General features: G+C 29.3%; 2 protein-coding genes and 1 long non-coding RNA gene across 4 annotated transcripts in view; 1 reads left to right on the top strand and 2 right to left on the bottom strand.

The window, feature by feature from the left end:
* Positions 1 to 15,594, top strand: part of LOC103309117 — a 19,709-nt gene extending 4,115 nt beyond the window's left edge. The window contains exon 2 of the long non-coding RNA XR_510613.3: positions 15,171 to 15,594. This is a non-coding gene — a long non-coding RNA (uncharacterized LOC103309117). The remainder of the gene's footprint in view (positions 1 to 15,170) is intronic.
* On the bottom strand, positions 4,037 to 6,124 carry LOC100167640 (mediator of RNA polymerase II transcription subunit 10). Of its 2 annotated transcripts, XM_008183789.3 has the most exons (5): positions 5,870 to 6,124; positions 5,642 to 5,789; positions 5,476 to 5,559; positions 5,034 to 5,224; positions 4,037 to 4,964 (listed from the first exon to the last, which is right to left on the bottom strand). In XM_008183789.3, the coding sequence occupies exons 2-5, from the start codon at positions 5,776 to 5,778 to the stop codon at positions 4,723 to 4,725; spliced, it is 654 nt and encodes a 217-aa protein (XP_008182011.1). In that variant the 5' UTR covers positions 5,779 to 5,789; positions 5,870 to 6,124; the 3' UTR covers positions 4,037 to 4,722. The 2 variants fall into 2 exon arrangements, with proteins under 2 accessions (XP_008182011.1, XP_001951882.1); XM_001951847.5 differs by having other exon boundaries at positions 4,037 to 5,224; positions 5,870 to 6,104.
* Positions 11,259 to 17,212, bottom strand: LOC100163550 (zinc finger protein on ecdysone puffs). Its single transcript, XM_001949209.5, has 10 exons — positions 16,584 to 17,212; positions 14,571 to 14,696; positions 14,391 to 14,512; positions 14,189 to 14,309; positions 13,835 to 14,125; positions 13,660 to 13,761; positions 13,520 to 13,601; positions 13,039 to 13,440; positions 12,401 to 12,672; positions 11,259 to 12,273 (listed from the first exon to the last, which is right to left on the bottom strand). The coding sequence occupies exons 1-10, from the start codon at positions 16,857 to 16,859 to the stop codon at positions 11,866 to 11,868; spliced, it is 2,202 nt and encodes a 733-aa protein (XP_001949244.1). The 5' UTR covers positions 16,860 to 17,212; the 3' UTR covers positions 11,259 to 11,865.
* Positions 17,213 to 21,923: the final 4,711 nt, after the last annotated feature.

Here is a 21,923-nt window from a genome sequence, read left to right as displayed (position 1 = left end):
AATAATTTATTGAATGTAGGCACCGGTAGGCACCTTACTTACAGTAAAAACATAACATATAAAAATATTTCGAATGATTGATACGTCAATAATATAAAATTAGGTAATAATAATAATAATAATAATAGTAAAATAATTATCAAACAATAATTTATTGAATGTAGGCATCTATACTCTCATAAAATATTAATTTTTCGAAAATTTTTTATAGTATTAAATATATTAATTTTTTAAACGATATAATATAGTATAAGTAATATCATATTTTAATAGGCGTATTTCAGTATTTGCAATTAAATATTAATAATGTAGTAATTATAGATACTAATTAACGTTTAAAAAATATTTGTTCAACCATTTGCATTTGGTTGTGAGTAATATAATATTAGTAATATTGTATGCAACATAATATTATGTCTAGAGTTATAGTTGTGCACAAATGCACAATGTTTGTTATAGATGAATGAAATTGGTGTAGTGATACATTAAATTATTTTTAATTTTATTACAAATAAAATGTTCGTGGTATCGATACCATATTTGGATCCACGAATATATTAATCATTATAATAAAATATATACGCAAATTTCACCATACAGGAATTTAAAATCGAAAACATCTCTCGACTTGTTATGTATCGGACTTCAAATAGCTAAGACTTCAAAACTAAGTCCTACCGCCAAATTCTGTTTTCACCGTCATGTTCAGCATGCTTAATTACATGCGTTAAAACAAAATTTTTTAAAAAAAAGGGTGTCTGATAAAACAGAAATATACCGCTGGTTTTACCATCATTATTAAATCGTCAAAATACGTAAAAAAAATTCTTTATAATCGTACCATATCATTCTTAACTCGAAAAACAAATGTTTAAATAAATGCTCAAGTGAATTTATGCTTAAATTTATTATAATATTGTATAAATAGGCGAAGTTGGGCAAGTTAATGAAAATAATTAACTCAAGTTAAGATAAGTTAAGAGGACACAAGATCGATAAGTTAAAAGTTAACAGTTAACAAATTATAAATATTTAACTCGATAAGTTAAAAGTTAATATAGAAAATAATATTAACTTAACTCAGTTTAAAAAAAGTTAATCTATTTTTTTTTAAATTATTATTTAAATCACATAAAAAGTGAATGTGTCTTTCTAGTTTCTAAATTATAAATTATAAAAAACAATTTTATTGAACTTTTATAGTATTATCATAATGTACACCGTTACCATTTTACTTTTACTTTACTATTATTTACTAATTTATACAATACTCATCTCAAATTAATAATTTAACAAATATTTTTTTTTATATCGTATATATAAATTGAATTTCATAATACGTGAAGATGAGTAGATAGACGACCTTCATATATATTATAAGTTAGGAATATAAAATTAAAACATAACAATAATTATATTGTCAATTTGTAATTTAAAATTATTAGTTTTATTAAAAATATTTATAATTGCAACTCGCATAATATATAATTTACAACTTAATAAAATATATTAATATACACAAAATAATTAAGTTGTCAAGAAAATGTTTGTCATATTTTATTGGATTATTTTTATTTTATACTGATATAGTAATATTCACGTATAAATGATAAATTTCAAAATGTTTTCAACTTGATGAATTTTTTAAAATCAAGTCAGAAAAGCTATGTTATTTCAACTGTAAATTAAACTAGTTAAGTTCATAAGTTGATTAGGAAATAAACTAATTAGTTAAGTTAAAAAGTTAAAAAAAAAATTAACTTTAACTTTTTAACTAGTTAATACCTAATGTACTAAATTGCGTCATTTTGAAACAAAATTTAATAATTTTGAGTATTTATTAGTTTTAGGAGTTTTGATAAACCTGTAGGTAGCACTTGAAAATTTAGTATTTATTATATTTTATTTATTTAGTATTTAGCGTGTAAAAAAATTTCTGTTCCCTCCCTAAGAAAAATTCCTAATTACCCCACTGCCAATCTATTTACTTTTATAATCAGTCAATAATCAAAAACAATAATTAATATTTAATATTAAAGTATTAAAGTTTAACTATTTATTTATAATGAGTATACACATGTGTATGGGATGATAGGTAAATTAGTTATATATTTTTTTTTTAATAAAGGTTCTCCCTATAACCCTATAAGGTTATAACTATTTTATTTAATACCCATTTAAATAAGCAATATTTCTGACAGGGTAGTCATACATAACATACATATACGTATATATTATATTCTTTTCATGCCTAAGTTATAAAAACTTACTTGGAAAGAGTAACTTCATACTACATTTACCATACTAAAAAAGTATTTTATAAATAAAATTATTGATTAGTATAATATTGAATATTTGGAGAGTTGTCAAGTGCCTACCATGGCTGTGGTAGCAACGGAGTGTGCTTATGATCTATTATCTATATAATAAAATATATCATATTTTGTGAATATGCAATTACAGTATTATTATAAATTATTATTTATTACTTATAACTTTTTAGTTATTACCCTACAGTATACAGTACACATTATGTATGATATACTTATACCTTATTTACTGATTTAAAATATTTTGTATAAATTTGTATTTAAGTATGTACTTTATTTTGATCACTAATTTGAGCCCAGAGATAGTGCTAAATACTTTGATAGTACAATTCTGTTTAGAATACATATAACATTATGATTAAATGTATAAATAATATTTGGTATTTCCGATTATTAATTTTTTTATAAAAAAAAATATTGGTATATAATTTAAATCTGGGGTTTCAAATCAGGAAAAAAATTACTTGACATGATAATTAAATTGATTAACTTATAAGTTATTACATAACATGCCTAACAGGGATAAAAAAGTAAGTCGTTATGTAACTTAACTTTTTAACTTGTTATTACCTAGCCTTGGTTTTTTGTTCAATGTTAGACTTTTGTCGACTCAAAATGGGTAGCAATATTATTTTTTCAGTTGATTAGAATCAAGCGTTTTGGCATTACAGCAGTTACAAATTGCTTACAGTAATATTATGATTACTATAACATACATATTTAAATTGAACCAAATATTAAAATCAAGAGAAAAATATAATAAGTTATTGCTATAATGTACAAAGACCATATTATTATTTACTTCAGAGGTAGCCAGCAATAAATCGCAAACCATACAATATAATTAAAAATATTATGATAAGCACGATAACACCTATTATTAAATTAGCAAAAATTTTAAGACACAAGCAGCGGTTGGCCACCCGTAATACTACTAAATTAATTATTGGTTTAATGAGATAGTTCAAGAAAAACATAGTGCAAAGATCAATGCTGTAAATAGCAAATTACCTTTTCTTAAAAGTATTTTTAATAAGTATAGTCGCCACTTATTGGACTCACTTTGGTACTAGAGTATAATATGAGTCCATTAATTGAATGACTCAATAAGGCAAAATATCAGAGAATTAAAATATATATTTATACACAAGGTAATGTGTTATAATTAAAAATTTTAATGTGACCATGTACTGATAAATATTCATTATAATATATATTTTTATGTATTATTATTATTAGAGTATTATTATTGTATTTTTATTTATATTAATTGTACAATGTCATTCATAAAGAACAAACATATGAAATATGACAATAATAACAATATTAAATATTTTATCTTTTCAAAAATATTGTTCCATGCTTACTTAATTAAAAAATACATAAAATACATTCAAATCTTTAATACTTTTCGATGTGATAAGTAGAGAAAAATAGTTTTAATTGTCAAAACATAAGCGATAAAATCATGAAAATGGACTAAACATTGAGTAAATATGGCTTTAAAAACATACATTGACCCCATTATGCGTAAGTATACATGTAAATCATGTTTGAGTCTAATAGGTGAACATATTCATTAAACATGAGTCCAATAATCGGAGAATACTCTACTACTCAAATTAATAAAGAGAGTATTTTAAATATATCTCTATAATTTGTCCTTTATAAAAAAATATTACCAATATAAGTAAAAAAAAATATTATTGAATAATAAAATGGTATTATTATTTATTTATTACGTTTATAATATATTCAAAATCGCCATGTATTCAATGCTCAAAAAAGTATTTCAATAATTTTACTCAAATATTTTACATCAACTGCAAAAGTTCTAATGAAAAGTCACACTCGTGTAAGCAGTGGTACGGTGCTACTGTTATAAATTATAATGTATACTAGTATACGGTTATACTATATTTAAAAAAAACTTAGTTAATTTTATTTACTATTCAAAAATATTTTATACGTTACACATAAAAAATGTTACTAACTAAACATTTGAATTAATTAAATAATATTTCAATCACATACATTTCAATTAACTAAATTTAAATTAAAATAATCATAACTTATACTTATAATTGTTTTGTGTTTACAACAATAAGTTTATAATTGTCAGTAATTAGAATATTGTTAATCTATAATAGTAATTTCTTTTAAACTAATTAATGTCTACAAAAAATTTAGGTAATTAATATTGATATAAAAAATACTAAATTTATCAACATTGTCCCCCCGCCCCCCATTATTAATACCAACCTTATTGGTAGAAAATAATAAATGAGCGAGTTTATAATTCACGAAAACACAATTTAAGATCTCAAATCTAGAAATTGTTCATTACAATATATATATATATACACAATTTAAAAGCTACAAACAATTAATTCTAGGTACCTGGAGGACCCCCGATATTGTTACTGTTACTGCCAACAGATACAGTGGAAATACCATCACAGCCTAATAATGATGTAATGTTTGGAGAATTTGATTGCTGTTGAGAGTTAGTTAAGCAAGACGAGGCAGAGGACACTATCGAAGAAGCATTGTTTAATTGTTGCTGCTGTTGTTGAATTGATAAACTCGATCCTCCGAGTAAGCTTTGCTGTTGCTGTTGAGAATTTGGTCCCCCTAATGAAGTGACAGACGATAACATATTCAGAGGTGGTGGTGGCGGTGGTGCTACAACACTGCTAGTACCATAACAATTGCTACGTAATGCTCTATACTTATTAAGTTCGTTAGGGAATGTTTGTCCCAAGTCTGTGAGTACGTTGGCTTTGAATTTTTTCAAAGCATCAATCTTTCCTTTGACCTGTTCATTTTTATGTAAGGCCTTCTCTATACAGTCCTTGGTATAAAGCTGAGGGTTACGTCCTCTATCAATGTACCTAATTTGTGAAAAAGAAACAAAAGCAATGAATATAAAAATATCATGAAAATTGATTATAATATTTAGTTCTGTAAATAAGATTATATGCAGTAAAAAAACTGATTAAGTAATTACATATTTAAAAAAAATAAACCTAATGCTTTTTGTAATTAAAAATAATAATTTTAATGATGCTAATACGATGTAAGCCTAGGCTCTACAGTAGAAATTATTAGACCTTACTCGTAAAAGTAATATAATTATACTCACTCAAATACTTCCAAAGGTACATGAATGTCTTGTACGTTGGATTTCAGTTTATTAATTTCTTGTAAGCCAGTGACGGCATTTTGACTGTATATAATAATAAACAAAAATTATGACAAACAAAAATTCCAGAAAATTATAATAATCAATAAAGAAAAATGTTGAATACATTTTTTGATTTAATACTGTCTGCCCTTGGGGTTGGAAATCGGCGACTATTATTCGTATTTGCCGTACATTTTCTACGAACATTTCCAACTGAGTTTCCAAGTCTTCCAACGGCGACGATGAACTCGACGAAGCCATTATCGCAATACCTGGTTAAAACGAGACGATAATCGATTATTTACGTACGACGTACACCATAGTAGTAAATAATGTAAACTGAAATACTTACTAAACGTTTTAATTATTAATATTGAGTAGTTGACACATACGCCGACCGACTATACTACGACGACTAATCACATCGGGTTAGAGTGTTAGACATTGTTTTGATCTTTGTTGTTATCAAATAATATTTGATATAAACATCGAAGCTGGTGAGACATTCACTTCCATGATCGTGGCATAGATCATTGTTTTTACATCCCCGCCAAACATTTTTGAGCGGGCCCAGTTAGTCATAGACAGTAAAGTTATAGTCACTTATAAATATCGTGCCCATAGCTTCGCTCAGAATCGTTTTTCATATACAATGACATTATTGATTTCAAAGTTAACAACATCCATTACAGTAACCCACCTGTAATGTGGTGTACAGTGGAGCACTGGAGCGACATCCTCTTACCTATCTTTTATTCGTTTCTATGGTGATTAACTAAGCATTAACTAAGCATTAGAAAAAATTGATTTGAAAAATAAAATATCTGTATTCAGCCCAAAAACATATTTATGTTAAAATATCGAAAAATACATCGCCACAATTTTTTTTTTTTAAGCAATTGAAGTTCAAATGTATTAAAAGCATTCTATGATTTAACACATCCATTACAGCAGCAACTTTTTCTAACAAGTGGGATGTATTAAAAATGTTAAATACCTTGTGATCGAGTACTATGTGTTTATATAGTTATATATATTATTTATATTATTACATACATCATAATTCATAATAGTATTGTTAATACAATTTTCCCAAAAACCCACTACAAAAAAAAAAATTATTTGTATAATTAGCGCCACGTTTAAAAATGTATTGTAGTAATTTGCACCACTTTTTAAGGTCGTAGCTATTGCGCCACATAAAATTAAATAAAAGGGCATTATGTAATCTGGGCCATCTTGTTCCTACAAAATTGCGACACTTTAAAATAACTTAACAATTTTTTTTAGCAAATAAATAGATATGTTAAATATCATATCATATTAAATATCATTGATCAATGAAGTTCATTTTCATAGTTACATTTCTAGAAAATTATTTATATGTACATAGAGTAAAATAAATATATAATACATAGTATAGTAAGCTGTAGGCACATATAATAGTATACGTCTTTATTTATATTAAATTAGTAAAATTTTTGTTAGTAATAAATAATAATTTAGGTACCTAATACCTATAAAAATCAGTTAGTAATGTTATAAATTATAATTATTCATTTTTCAATAAATTATTTTTCATGTAATTCATGTTTTACATGCCTAAAACAAATAAATGTTAATTTTTATAAAATAAATGTTTAATAATGCATAAGCTACGGTAGCCGGTAGGTATAATACTATTATAATACCTAGCTTATTAATTTTTTTTTATACTTGTAACTTAAAGACAACACTAAACTTTTTCTATACATTTTCTTTTATCTGTAGTCTTCATATATTTATTAAAATAAATTTATCAGCTGCTGAATAATTCCAACAATTGAAGTGGAGAGTGTGGCGCAGATTACATAATATTCCATTTCTGTCGTGGCGTCAATTACAAAAATTAATTTTTAGATGTGGTGCGAAATACATGCTATATTTTTATATTTTAACACAAATTACTTACATAATATGCATTTAAATGTACCTATGGGTGTCGCAAATTATAAGTAATAAAATTGACGCGACCAAAAAAAAAAGTATCATCTCCTCAATTTTCAATACGATCCGCGATCGCCCAATATTCCTCTAAAGATTGACCAGCCTATCGCGACTCCTGCATTAGAATATAGTGACCCACTTAGACACTTATTATATAGCAGACCGGTACCCTCTTGTCCACCTTATTTTATACCTAATTAATGGTAATTGGTATTGACTAATGAGTATTATTTTCATAATAAGTATTACAAATAGTAGTAGGTATTCATAATAACAATAAAAACAATTGCAAAACAGCCTAATTATGAAATGGCTCTAACAAAATAATAAAAACAAGTGATCCTGGATCAATTTTTAGAGTTGGCCAAACTACCATGCAACTTTGGCCCCCCGATAAAATCTTCTTCGGTACCTACGCCTCTGCATGCGTTCAAGAGGTATTTGAGCAAACACCCAAGGCCGATTATACAGACTGGGCCTTTAAAAATATAATTTACCGCAATACATTTAGCTTTATTTAGATATTAATATTTATCCATTTTCAAATTAGATTATTAGAATATTAAATACAATAGGTACTAAACATATTATAATTTACTGCTATATTAGGGTAACTGAAAAAATTAAAAATTATAAATAATATCTATTTAGAAGTTCTTTATAATAGATAAATTTAAAAGAGGTTGTTTTGTTTTTTAAATGGTAAGTGTGTCAGTTGAGACCAGTAGCGTGACGCTTTCAACACTCTTTCGATGATAATCGCTGCGTATATGACAAAAAAGAGGCCTATCAAAATCAGAAAATAACAAATGTTAAAATTATAACCAAATACTTAATATGAAATGATACATCAGCGTGACCTTGTATTCGGTCTATTTTACTTATTCTATACTTATCTACTTTTAAAATTATTCGATAATAACAAAAAAAGTTAATTAAAATTTTATATCATAAAATATGACAAATTTTGATTAAAAATTGGGTCAAAATGTAAAAATACATCAGTTGAAAAATTCGTAACTCTAAAATCTAAAATTATGCAAAATAAAATGTGTAATTTTAGTTCTCTGAATTATGAATCAAATTTAAACTTTTAAGTTTACTCTACTATTTCTTAAACATTTTATAAGAAATATGCAAATGCTATAAAGTCCCAACACTGGCAGTAACAGGTATACAATTAAATGAATTGTAGTGCTAGTACTAAAGACACATATAAGAGGATTTATGGGACAATGGGTGGGGGGATAACCCCGAACCTACCCACCCCGGGCACGACACTGGTTTAGAATAGTGTTGAAAAATTAATTTAAAAAATAAAATAGTAATTACTCGGAATATTATGATATTATTTTGTTGTCAGCCTCTCTTATAGGCGTTTTAGCACTCATTGGTACTTACCTATACATTAATATGTCAGGATACAAATCTGTGTAAATATTATAGATATAGGTATTTACACACTGCAGCGATGGCGGTGGCGGTAAAACGAGTCCGGACACAATTTACCGCCATCGCCAAGACAAAAGAATTTTACCGCAACCGCTGCAGTTGCACAATGCACTATTGCAGTGTGATCAGATCTTTATATGAATACGTGCTTTCTCATATTACTGTTCTACGGATAGAATAAACAAAATTATAGCTCAAACTTATAAATACATATAATATATTGATTATTTTAAATATAAATACATTTTATTTATCATTTATATGAGTCAATTTAATTTATTATTTTTGAATAGGTACAATATTTTGTATCAATTATAAATATATTACATTTACTTTATTTAACAATTTTAATTATTTAATTATTAATCATTTTTATGTTATTCTAAAAATAAAAATGTTTTAATTATTTGTATGTGTATTTATCATAATTATAAATTATTTGTATTAATTTTAGATAAACATTAGTGGTTCCTAGCCCATGGACTGGGGCCCATATGTAGGCCGCGGATGCTGGTTGAGTGTATAAGGATAGGGTCGGTAAATTTTAGTTGGTATAAACGTCGAGATTTTTATATGATTTATATAAAAATTTATATACGTCTATAATTGATATCTTAATATATTATATAATTGGGTAATAATAATTAATAACCACTATATTCATAGGCACAACTAGGGTTAAAATGTTGGGTGTTTAACAAAACTATTTATTTAAAATAACCCATAGGGGACTTATATCTAAATCAATAAGGGATATTTTTAGGGAGGCTAAATCTTAGCTAAGCCCCCCCCTAGTTGAGTCAATGCCTATATTCGTCATATGAGTATAGTGTTTATATTTTTTCATTTATTTATTTATTCAGCCAAAACAATTACAATTAAATACATTAAATAATAGCTGATACAAATACCAACTGAGCTATAAGCTCGTATCTGACATTATGGAGTTCAACGATATTAAAATTTGTTTAAAGTAAAATACTTATAAAATAAAAATGATATAATTAAATAAACATAACATGATAAAATAAACTTTAGAAACAAAAATTAAAATCAGCATTTTTTTTTTTTTTTTGCTTATTCTGGGCCTTGAAGCCATTGAAATTAAAATCAGCATTACATAATAATATATTATACAATATTATGTTTAGATATATTGACTTTTTATGATTTTATTGATAGACGCATTATCATCAAGATCACTAACTATACTATTTTATTAATTATATTAATTATATCATTGGTATTATTGGATTGACTTTCACATAAAATTTTTATTAGACTCTTTACTTCGTTATTTAAATTGTTGATAATAGTTTTCCCCATGTAATTAGGAGAATTTTTAGAACTAGTTAATAAAGTATATTATGACGGTTTAATGTATTTTCTTATTCTTCTGTATATTAAGTAGGTGGTCCTCTCAGTTTTTTTTTTTACATAATTGGTGGTCCGCAACTAAAAAGGTTGGGCACCGCTGATATACATTATTTAAATTATTTAGAAGAATGGTTAAAATTGAAAAAATATTTGAACGGAGGGGGGGATGTTAGGTGTAACATACGTGTCTTATTTTTCTTACGTGTTGTAAGGAATATTAAATACTGATTATATGTTACTCTTAATTTTAAACATTTTACTTTGGTCTTTGAGTATATAGTTACTTAGTATATTTAAGTCTATTAACAGATATAAAAATTATCATAGTATTGTTAGTACCATTAAATTTGAATTTTTAGTTATAATAAAACCTAAATAAAAATTAGTAATATTTTTCAGTCATAGAAACACAACTCATATAATATTCACAATCACTATTTGACAGTTTCGCATAAACATATTAATTTTATATAATTTGTACAAGCACTGCAAAAGATGTACAGGGTGCGGCAGAGCCGACTGACGAGTTTTGAAGGGTTATAAAAAACGAACAGTAAAACTTGGAGAAAAATTTTTTTTTATTAAAATAAGTATTTAATCCCATTTTTAAAAATTATTGTTTTTTAAATTATATCTCCGAGATGGCGTCCGTTAGCATTTAGGCCCTAACCTAACCTAACAAGTCGAAGCCATACTACAACAGTGTATTAATGCCGACGGCCGCCATCTTGGATATATAATTTTCAAACTAATTTTTAAAAAAGGGATTAAAAACTTATTTTAATAAAAAAAAATTTTTTTCTCTAAGTTTTATGTTCATTTTTTATAACCCTTCAACGCACCCTGTATATTCTTTTACAATTCAAGTATGTTGTTACAATACTTCCCTGAAATAACAAAAAAGGAATGATAAAATATAATACATAGAATCTCAGAAATGTTTATTATTATTTTATTTTGCCATTTTTTCTACAAACAAGATTTGTAATCTAAACACAATTATTATTCAAAACTACAACAGTAATCAATGGTTCAACTGAAAATAGGACGAAATTCAATTTTGTAATAGAATATACGGATTAATATTAAAATAGTTATCAAACACACACATAATATAGTAAAATGTAAAAAAATCTTACTCGAAATAATAATTATTTTGTAAAGTTTAAATTTAAATTTAAATATTATAATAGTATAACTTGTCACACATGATTAAATTATACTTATATCCAGAATAATGTATACTTAATCAATATTATCATCACTACGCTTAATATCTATCAGAAAAAACTGCTAGTCATATTATAATAATAATAGCAAAATATTTGTATAATTTAATGGAAAAAAAAAAATATTGTTATGGTCCGTGGATAAATTAAAGATACATTATTTAGGTTTGTTATTACAAATAAATATAGATGTATAATTATAATTAAAAAAGAATGTAGAAATCACTGAGACTACTGGATAATAAAATGCAAGAAAATATAAGTTTTATTTTTTTGATAATTAAATTTTTTTTTACTTATAAATTTAACGCCTGGCTCCACGCCTAGCTACACCACCTCTTCCTCCACGGCCTCTGCCACCACGTCCTCTAGTTGGTGTTGTTGGTGCAACCACTGGCTTTGCTACTGGAGCTACTACTGGCTTTGCCACTGGAGCTACTACTGGTGCGGCGACTGGTGCTGCTACTGGTATTGGTACTGCTGCTGGTACTGGTGCTACTTCTGGTGGTGCTACTACTGGTGGTGCTACTACTGATGAAGCTACTTCTGGTGCTGCTACTGGTTTTACAGTTTCAGCCACTTTATCTTCAATAACAGGTTTTTCTGTATTTTCAGTCACTTCGCTTGATTGCGGTTCACTCGTATCCATTTTATTATTTTCTTCTTCGGGTTCTTTAATATCCAATTTAATGCGTTTAACAGCTCTACCCTCCTAAAACCAAAAATAGATTGAATTAGTTTATTGGATAATATAATATACAAATATCCCAGAACAGTATTGACCTTGATCTAGCTGTTCTGTGATCATCAGTTAAAAAAATATATTTAGTATTACAAACCTCAGAATCAATATCAACTTTTTCAGATGCAGCATCGACTTTTTCTTCTTTTACTTCAACTTCACCTTGCTTAGCAGTATCATCCTTATCAATCACTTGATCAATGCCTCGTTTTTTACCTCCCAAGGCAGCTTCTTTCATTTTGGTCATAGTTGTGTAATTTATGTAATGGGCCGCTGTCTGACAATGGATTGAAACTCGTTGTTCGTCCAGTAAGAAACAATTACACAACCTACACACATATCCATTTGAAGAGACCAACAATTCTTTTCCTAAATACAACATACAATTATATAGTTAATATTGGATAGAAAAAAAATCACTAATTTACTAGTAATTGAATATTCAGATAGAATTAATTAATTTATATTATACAGAACAATATAATAATAATGTGAATAATATAGTTATAATAATTATTGAATATTTATTTAAAATTATAAATTATATTAATTTGAAACTTGTTTAAACTTTCAAATGCAATACAAAACAAATACATAGTCAAAAAGCTAAATCTATTTATTGGCCGCCTTTTTAAGCAACCATTTATTGAATGGAATATGTTTTGAATTGTTACTAAGTATTATTGAACAATAATTTTATATCCACGTAATTTTGTATTAGATTTTTTTGTTTACCTATGGCCACCTTTGGATCATAAGCTGCAGGTTGAGTTTCTTTGTTAGTTGCAGATTCGTTGTTAGTATTCTCTTCTTTAATGGATTGATCAGCAGCTGTATCTTCTGCAGTTGATTCTTCTCCTGTAGCAATAATATCTGACGTATCCATCTCTTCTTCTTCTTCCTTCTTTACTTTGCTTTCTTCTTCTTGTTCTTTGTCATCAGTTGTAATGGCAGTATCAGCAGCATTAGCCTTGTCCGCATTAGTTCCAGCATTAGACAAACTTTTCTTTCCACCACGATGATGCTTCTCTCCAGTTCCACCTTCCAACTCTAATTTTAATTTAGTAGCGTCACGATCGCCAAGCATCTCATATTTTTTAGCAACAGGCATCTGATCATGATCTTGCTGGTCATCTTCTAAATACACATATAATACATATTGTTTAAGATTTAACTGCATTTTAAAGTAATAATTAAATATATAAAAAAAATTAACCTTCAATTTTAATCATGTCAATTAGATCAAATTCATCATCTTTCAAGTGAGGATGTTCTATATGGCGCATTTCGGATACTTTCTAAAATAAACATCATTATATTTATATACCAAATTTAAGCTTAATAATTTTTATTTACCTTTAAATGTCCAGCGGTAAGCTTGTGCTCATCCATTTCAAGTCGTGTATGGAATAAGGCATCACACAATTTGCATTCGGGATGTAAAAATTGTTTAAGTTTCTATAAAAATGTATTAATTAAAAATTTGTAATATACAATTTTGTTTAGCAGATGTTTAAATATAAATTCCTACCCTGTGTCTATCGCTCTTTCGATGCCCAGTTAGTGGTCCATAAAAACGTACATCGCACATAGGGCAATAGCTACGTAATAGTGGTTTAGAACCAGAGCTGCCTCCTGCATTTTTACCATTACCACTATTAGATTTATGTTTGTTGTTAGTAACACGTTCCAGATCAATCTCTCTTTGGTTTTCAACAGCTTTTATTTGATGTCTCATAAAATCAACACGCATTCTATATGCTTCATCTAAGTAATTCATCATCAATTCATGAGGTCTTCCACGTACATGTTTTTCAAAAGACTAAAATAATACCAAATTAAAATGTTTATTTAATGTTATCTTTCAATAATAGTTTTACCATACCTCGGAATCCCACATGTGTTTGGAACAAACATGACAATAAAGTACAGCTGAAGGGACACCAACATAAGACACTTTTTTGTCGGCATCCAATTGTTCCTTAGTTCTCTCACGATCATTTTGTCTACAATTTTATGGAAACATTAAGTATCAAATATAAATAACTATTCATATGATTAATTATATCTATATAGTTATATAATACCCTTTTTTGTTTTCATCATTAACTTTTCCTGCAGATTTACGTTTATCTCCATCTTTCATTCCACCACCTGATTTACGGCCTCCACCAGAAAATCTGTTGTGTGGATCGCCACCACCACGACGCTAAAACATTATTTAGATTAAAACAACAATATTAAATTTAATTATATAAATTGAATACCCTGTTATCTTTATTAAATCCTCCATGACCATCTTGTCTTTGGCGCATACCCATATGTGACATTCTAGGACCACCACTGCCCCAATTTCCACTTCGATTTGGACCACCACCATAGCCACTTCCTGACTAAAATATACATTATAATTTGTAATAAAGAAATAGACAGGTAATAATATAACAATTTTATTAATTTAACATGGTATCAGTGAAATATCTAGAATAGTATGAAATATAAGAAATCTAACATAGCTTATACCACTATAATAATCCATGAGAGAAGAATGACCACTGTGTCAATCGAAATTCATCCGGTCAGCTCATCTTCTCCCTCTCTACCAAACATGTTTTAGGAACTGTACACTGACGGTCAACAATGGGTACTTCACTACCAAAATTATTTTAAATATTTAAATGTTTTACTTTAATTGTCACACTTTTTTGATAATCCTTCTTTAAAAATAGGCACCTAAATAATAAATATATAAAACATTTGTTTGACCTAACACATGCCAACACCATTATACCTCAAATAAGTACAATGATGGGTAATTTAAAGAATATTGTATTTAAACAATTATATTTAATTAATATTTTAACTAGGTACCTATGTATCTCAGACACTGCTGAGCATACTTTGTGCTAATGCCCGAGATGGGACATAATGAGGGCTGACACACACATGCGATTTGGGTGCCCTTTGACTGCAGTCAATATGCCAGATCTACTTTGTGGACCTATGTTTCGGACCTTCCCACTGACATGACCGAGTGGTTTCCGCAACAGTCTGAAGAATCTTACGGAGTGTTCTATCAGTCAGAAGTGGAAATCTTGTTCATCAAGTAGGATGAGGTAACACGTGGAGAGACAGATTAGATGAAACTAACCTATTGTTGTTAATTTATTTTTATCATATAGAAATTATGTAAGCTTTGACCACCACAGTGTATGCATTATGTATATGTATGATGATTTTGTATAATTTTCTGGTACTTATTGTACAATAAATGATGTGACTAAAGTGGAAGTAATAATATCATGGTTCTCACCTCAGTAACGATATCACATGGAACTAAAAAAGGTACCTAGGTATCTGAATCTTATTTAAAATAATTCTTTGTCAAATCATTATATTTGAGCTATAGTGCTATACGGTATGTACAATGGTGATCAGTGATCACGAATAGGTGGAATGCATACAGGCAATGACGGAGAGGATGCCCATAGCAAACTAGTATTTTGAAATCAAGGTATATCTATTATTGATATTTTATTGAATATTAATACTTTACATTACTATATACTTAAGTAATAATTACATACCGACGCACGCATTTTCAGCTTACATTGATTAAGTTTATATGTGCTATACAGTGCGAGAGAAACGCGCCATCGTCAGAGTGACGCTTAGGAATTTAACCAATGTGAATGAAAACACGGGTGTACGATACGTTGTGTTTGATATGCGTCCATATGAAACGGCCCTTAGAACTATGACTCAAGGAACCTACATTAAGCAAAAGGTTCTAATCAACAAGTACTAAGATGCACTGATATTTCATGCCAGTTATTCTACAGACCACTGCAGATGCTGGATATATCTCCTTAATTTATCTTTTGTAGACTTATCATATTCATAAGTAGACGAAATAATCTACCTATAATTTGCAGGTATATTTTATATTTACATGACACCTTTTTTTTTGTAATTTTTCTTTTTGAAACTGATGTAGTTAAGTACATTGAAAACAATGGTTATAACTTCAAAGTTAGTATATATAAAGTGTAGGGAAAATTATAAGAGTGGATACACGTCAGTTACCCTGTGACCACTTGAGGTGGTGTTGCATAGCAAGTCATGGGATATTTTCGATTTTGTTTGTCCGAGCTTAGCGCAGCGAGCGAGTAGCAAACCGGGCTTCACTGGTGTCCCCCATCCCCCCCAAAAAAACCCTTAAAGAGGGTGTCCCGTAAAGTTTCAATTTACACAACAAACAAGCAAGAATTTATAGTTACCATTGAATTAGACGATGTTAGTAACTTGCTGATTATGTTACTGGCTAATGCCAATTGAGCAGGTGGAGGATGCCCACCTTGTTGTGACTGTCGCGGTAATGGACCACCGGAGCCAGGGCTAGATTGCCAAGGATTGACTGAGCCACCTCCGGCTCGGTAACCACCGCCGTTGTTGTATCGGCCGCCACCAGCTCCACCACCGCCGCCACCACCATAACCACCGCCGCCGCTACCATAACCACCATATCCACCGCCACTTCTTCGGTTGTACGCCATCTCGGAGTGTTTCGAATAGTATAACACAAATGGACGATAAATAATCAGCGAACGCTGACTGTTTCGACAATAAACTGTATACCGGACACAGGAACGTGACAGCAAAAAACCGATTTGAATGAGGGATCGCACAGCGTCGTATTTACTTAAACACAGAAATCAGTGGAAAAATTGCAGAGCGAAATGAGTTTAAACGTCGTTGACAAACAACAACGATGAGAAATCCGGCACGAGAAACCGTATTTGAACACTGATCAAAACCGACGCCGTCAACCACAACAAAAAGATGGCGTCCAAACGCCAGTCGGAACTCGGTTGCAGTCGGTGCTCGATGTGGGCCGGTGTGGCGGTGTCCCCGCCGCCGGTTTCGTGGCGGTGGCGTCAACGGTATCAACGAACGCAGTGTGGCCAACATAACAGTTAAGCGGCACCGGATCAATACAATTATTATTATTGTGCATAATTTCATCATTGTACAATTATTGTAATAGAGTGAATATTCCGCATCGTTTCCCTGTTGTTGCCCAGACGCCCAGTGCCTCCTACTGCCTATCCACCGGGCACTAGCTGCTGCCAGGCCTAAGCCATTATGCCATTGTGTCAAAGCCACTGCGCCATTAGCCACAGATTTCTACACTATATTGCTATTTCTTGGCACATCAGATAACATGACGAGTGCCTCCATAGTACTAAAATATTATATTAAAAGGGTGTCCGCAGGAATTTGTCAAGGGGAGGACAAAATATTTTCCTTTTTACATTTTTTGTCTCATTATCCTATTATCCGGTGATCCCCGTGACCCCGCCCGCTCACCCATAACCGCCCGCCGGCACGGAAATGGCTGCTAGAGTCGCACCGGTCACCGGCCAGTTTTCGTTGCGCAGACTATAGGTACTACAATAGTTATGAAGTATTTTTGTGGCAAATTTTCTTTCATATAGACAAGGAATGTAAAAATATTTATAAATTATACGTTCATAGTTAGTTAAAATTTAATCTTACAGCATTAATTTTAATTAATTGTTATGTAATTTTAAATTATCAAATACATAATTTTTTAATAGATAAAATGTTAACGTTGATTTTATAATTTTAGGTAATTTATAAAATTATATATTTCTAGCTTATTTAGTCATTGATACCACAAACTTCCAAAGTTGTAGCTATTGTAGGTATCCCATCTACGAATATTTAATTTTTTTTATCAAAAACTTACAAACTTGGTTAACACTTAACACTTGACGCTGCAGTATTACCACTACATCTCATAATCTATAAAAGCAACGTTCTTAGTTCTGACTTTGAATCGAGTGTAATAAAAATCACTTTGTAAAAAAAAAGGTTTTTATTTTTAATTAAAAAAAAGTTTATTTTGCGATATTTTATATTATAACGGTAATGATTGAGGTTGGGATTATAATGCACTTTACATTGTTTTCCAAATCTACGCGATACTCCGATATAGCTACTCGTTTTATAACATACCTACATTGAATTTTTTGACGATTTAAAATGTAAGGTCATTTTTTGCATTTAAAGATTTTTAGAGCATTTTGAAGTTTTTTCTAAATTTAAATTTTAAATTTTATTTTAAATTTGCATATGTTTTTATATGATTTTTATAATAAATATATAGGTAATCTTAAGTCTAAACCTATAGGTACAGAAAAAAAAATAGTTAATTTTCAGATTAAAGTTCTGTCTATAAAACTTTTAAAAATTAAAATAATTTAGTGCATTATTTCGAATTGTAAGGGCCTTTTTTAGTTTTTTTAGAACATTAAAATCATCAATAATAATATATGATAATCAACCCAGAAAAATCCAAGTGGGGGGGACTGTCCCTACTTGCCCCCCCTCCATCCTACGGATGCCCTTGTTATATAATATATTATTATATTATAATATATAGCATGATGTGCCACTTGTCGAATAATCCCGAACATGTTATAATATTGTTGTGTGCACTGTGCAGACTGCCAGAGATCCAGGACCCAGGTGTTGATAGTTTTTAATAAATAGTTGAAGTGACAATTGAAGTTTCAACAGTAACATAATGATAGTTTATTTCTATTTAATTCAAGTAAAATTATAAAAGTGTACAAGTCATGACTGCGTGTGTTGCATCAAAGTGCTCAGGTCTCAACGGCAATGTCGCTATGGTACATCTGAATAATATGCTGTACTCCGGGCTACCTTATAACATATGATGTCTATTCCATTCGTGGGTTTTGCAGGTGTATTTTGGGTGTGGTCGTGGAAACATATTGTTTTCGTAAAAAATGCGATTGATGGCTAAAGTATTTATTTCAGACCTTCTATCCCCGAGGGTATCGTACATTTTTTTGAGGGTATGCCATAGGTGAATAATGAAGGTACCTAAGTAAAAATATATTTTTGGCATGGTATACATCAAGGATAACCCCCCTGAAATAAACACTGGATGGCTTCATGGATACCCATGGCTTAACAATATTCATCATTATACTAGCATTGAGCATAATATATATTATCATTACAAATTACAATATAAACTTACACTTAATAATATACTAGTTTTGTGGTTTTGTCGAATATGTATGGATAGGCATGGGTGGATAGGCCCATGGGGAAAAAGGGATTTTCCCTGTGGGCCCCCGTCTATGTTTGTGGCCTGGGTGCCCACTCGGGTCTACACATGGTTTTTTTGCAGAATAAAATATTCGCCAAATAGGAATAGTTTAAATTTAAAACTATTCATTTTTTTATATTAATTATTAATACTTAGGTACCTACTGTTCTTTTTAACAATATAATAATAATACCACGACTAGTCAAGAGTTTGCTTACGGATCTTTAACATAGTATTTTACATTTTTATCATTAATCGAAGACCGAAATATCCTCGTATGTTTCCCTAACCCCCCCCCCCCTCATATTGTGTTTTTGTAATTTTTTTTTTGGCCGATATTTAGTACGGAATTTGTACGATAAGACCCTCAATTTGTACAAATTTTTTTTCAATGTTATACGAGAATTTGTGTGAGGGGGCTATAGAAACGTTTCTCCACCCCCCCCCCCCCTATTTCCAAAACTACTTATTTATGTGAAACTTCTATGCAGATATTTTGTACGAAATTTGTACGAATTTGTACGACCTTACGAGAAATTTTTCAAAAAACCCCTTACAACCGAAAAAAGCATTTTCCTCATATTATGCCGTTTCCACAGCCCCCACCAAACTAAAAATACGTTTTTGCATGAAACATTTTATTTACAGGTAAACGTGTTAGATTGAATATCTAATGCGAGTGAAGCGACCAAATTTTTTTTTCAATTTAGGGGCCCCTTCAAATATTTCCCTGTAACATAAACACTACCTATTCACCCCTGAGGATAGGTGTACGTTTTCTGTTATTTTATTTTGTTTCCTGTCAGTAGAATTATCTACATTTTTTTTTATACAGTAAACTATGGCGGCGCTGCGATGTACGTAGGTAATACGCAAGTAGTTCCGGCAGCGTTTTCGATAGCAAAGTCGTGACTTATTTAACAGCTTTTTTTATGGTACTCCATCTTACAGTTTATATAAAATATAAATTATGTAAGGTCGAAACTACTAATCTCCATACTATATTTATGTGTAATAATCATACGCCAATGTATTTTTTTATTCTATCTATTCGTTATATAATCGCTTTTATGAATTCGTATAGAATTCAAAGCTGATACTAAATATTAATATATTATTTTTTTTTATTTAGAAAAATCAATTATAAATTTTTATGTATACTTTAATACATATATAATATATATGCCGTATGTTTATAAGACGGAGACAACATAATATTACCCGTGGGTGCAACGTCTTATTAATCAAATCTGTAACTAATTATAATATATTTAATCTGTAAATGTAAACTATATCATCTCATCGTGATTCAGCAATATCCGTACAAAAAATTTTCTAATAAATGTTCCAATTTCCATAAGTACAAGGGGCAAATAGGGGGGGCTTTAGGGGCTAAGCCCCCCAAAAATGTCCATAGCCCCCCAAACATTTCCTACATTTTGTTTTAAAGGTTATTCAATATTATCAAAGTAAGGCCCTATTAGCCCCCCCCCCCCAAATCTCAAACGCTATTTGCGCCTATGCATAGGTATCTACTAAATTGTACCTATATACTCCGTATATAATATTTATTATTTTCATTCTATTTTAACTTATTTTATAATGACTTAAATTTTGTTTTATTTAACTAGATTTACAGGTATTTAATATCGTCATCAAATCAACTACGTCGGTCGGTGAGGAACACGTATACTGAACACGGTACTGTACATCAGATTGGTCTATGATTAAACAATTGTTTGTAAACCTTTCTTAACTTAGTTTTTCTGGGTGGTAAATTGATTTCCACCATTTAAAATTGTGTTTAATTGTCAATAATTGTACTATGTGGGTATATGACCTATGAAAATATGGAGTATTGTGTATTTGTGTGGTATGTATTAAGGGTCCCGGTGCTGGTTTTTCAAATTGTCTTCAGTTCTATAAAATTTGAAAGTTATATTTTATATCTTAGTTGCCTAAATTATAATACTTTTCCACTAATCTACTGTGATACGGTGTATTATATCGAAAAAAAGTACTTCATCACAGGAATGATTCTCAGGCCTTGTAGAGTTGTCAGATCCCAGACAGCAAATGTTCGACTAAAAATATTATTATAACATTATAATAATATTATTCATGATTATATAATATTATTATAATGTTATTATAATGTTTTTATAATATTATCATTTCAAAATGCTGTCTGGGATTTTGATGAATTTTTTTATCTGAAAAAAGAAGACTTCCTAGTTCTTACAGGCAACATTGAATTCCGATTTTTATTTTATTTCTAATAATGGTATAATATTTTTGTAAACAAAATTTAAAATGTTATTAATTTTAAAGACATATTACACATTTTGAGATTAAAATATTGAAATGTGAAGCCTCAATGCGGCCTGTAGAATATTATCTTCTATTACTAAAAAAAAAACTATCAAATTTGGTTGGTTCTACATATTAACAG

Source organism: Acyrthosiphon pisum, chromosome X (assembly GCF_005508785.2).
Source record: "Acyrthosiphon pisum isolate AL4f chromosome X, pea_aphid_22Mar2018_4r6ur, whole genome shotgun sequence".
NCBI classification, from domain to species: domain Eukaryota; kingdom Metazoa; phylum Arthropoda; class Insecta; order Hemiptera; family Aphididae; genus Acyrthosiphon; species Acyrthosiphon pisum.
Note: the sequence above shows the minus strand (reverse complement) of the source record. Positions and strands in the feature narration are given on the sequence as shown.